Source organism: Papilio polytes, unplaced genomic scaffold (assembly GCF_000836215.1).
Source record: "Papilio polytes unplaced genomic scaffold, Ppol_1.0 DF820799.1, whole genome shotgun sequence".
In the NCBI taxonomy this organism is placed as follows: Eukaryota; Metazoa; Arthropoda; class Insecta; order Lepidoptera; family Papilionidae; genus Papilio; species Papilio polytes.
In genome coordinates this window covers 1-1,460 of record NW_013528405.1, presented here as the reverse complement: position 1 = coordinate 1,460, position 1,460 = coordinate 1, and the positions used below count along the sequence as shown (strand labels likewise).

At 33.5% G+C, this 1,460-nt stretch overlaps 1 protein-coding gene across 1 annotated transcript; it reads right to left on the bottom strand.

Annotated features, from left to right (window-relative positions):
* Positions 1–240: 240 nt before the first annotated feature.
* LOC106110190 lies at positions 241–1,423 on the bottom strand. The gene is made up of 3 exons (XM_013291926.1): positions 1,075–1,423; positions 598–795; positions 241–373 (listed from the first exon to the last, which is right to left on the bottom strand). The coding sequence occupies exons 1-2, from the start codon at positions 1,309–1,311 to the stop codon at positions 601–603; spliced, it is 432 nt and encodes a 143-aa protein (XP_013147380.1). The 5' UTR covers positions 1,312–1,423; the 3' UTR covers positions 241–373; positions 598–600.
* Positions 1,424–1,460: the final 37 nt, after the last annotated feature.

The following is a 1,460-nucleotide window of genomic DNA, read 5'->3' as shown; positions in this document are numbered from 1 at the left end:
TCTTCCAGATGACCGCAAAACTGAACGTCACTCGATATGTCAACGCCGAGAATACCGATACTGCCTGAGGCAACCAGGGCAGTTTTCTGAAACGGGAGATTGATGACAAAGGGGTTATTGCTTACTGTTATTTATGAAAAGCTCATAGGAGGTGAAAAAATGCTTAAGGTTTTTTAATATTTAAAAGTAATATATGCAGTTTAATATATTTTTATTGCATTAAAAGAAACATATTGTTTTCACTGAATGTATTTTGCAAATAAATTATCACAAGCATTGGAGATCTTTTTGGTACAGGTTAAAATAAAAGAAAACATCTACTTGATGATGTTTGCAAATATGAACATCTGCATTACAGTGGCAATTCCAATGTCTGAAACAATAAACACAACAAATCCATTACTATTTTTTTTTAATCTTAAGGTTAAATAAACTTTACATTTTTTACTGCAACATTTCTAGAGATATTTTTAATTCACATTAAGATTATTTTTACTGTCACTGTTACTGAACATTAGTAAATAAAAAGTAATATGTATGTTATTTATACTAAGTAATTTTTTGCGTGGATAGAATCATAAACATAAAGATACTCACTATTTAGTCCATACTCTTTACAATATGTTCACATTTGAGTTCATTATCACTCTCTTGTTCAGCCAGTTTTGTTGCCCCATTACCAGATTCCATGATCAAAGAATTGCTGCTGCTGAATTGTTTTAGTAACTTCATAAACTCAGGTCCCATGTCAGTGCTGCCAATGTCAAAAACTTTACCTATATCCTGCAGCAATTTCTAGAAGAAAATATTTGTAAATTAATTAGTACATACTGCGTCATTTGTTTTATGATCGTTGTTATTGTAATAATAAATAAAAAATGACGCTCAGATGCAGAAAGCCGTGCTTCTGGACACCGCCCAAATTGTCCGCCGGTTTCTCTCCCTTTTACCCTAACCCTCAGCCATCTGGTCACCCCTGCCGAGGGAATACTGTCTGGCTGGTATTATTTATTTATTGTATTATTATTTAAGTATGTTTTATTATTAACTTCTAAATTGTAAAGTTGTCATTACCGCAACATTATCGTTATCTTCTGGATGAGGATCAATGATTCCATCGACGGCCTTGTCGTAATCCTTGGAAGCCTCTTCAGCCAAACCAGTATAATCTTTTTTCGTCATCGTGAAGATCTGTCTACCGGCTGATAAATTCAAGCAAAGCTCAAATAAAAATGGCAATTCGAGGGACGAACCAATCGATCGATGCCGATGTAAGCCTGTCAAATTTTCAACCAAATCATAGATAAGCATACAGTGAATAATGTTTCGGTTCAGGGGTACCCACACCGAAAAAAAACATAATATTTGGAGCTTTGGCGGAAATTAATTAAAAGTAAACTACTGAAATATATTCTTTAACTAACGTGCTAACATATCACATCTAAATAGATAATAGAACA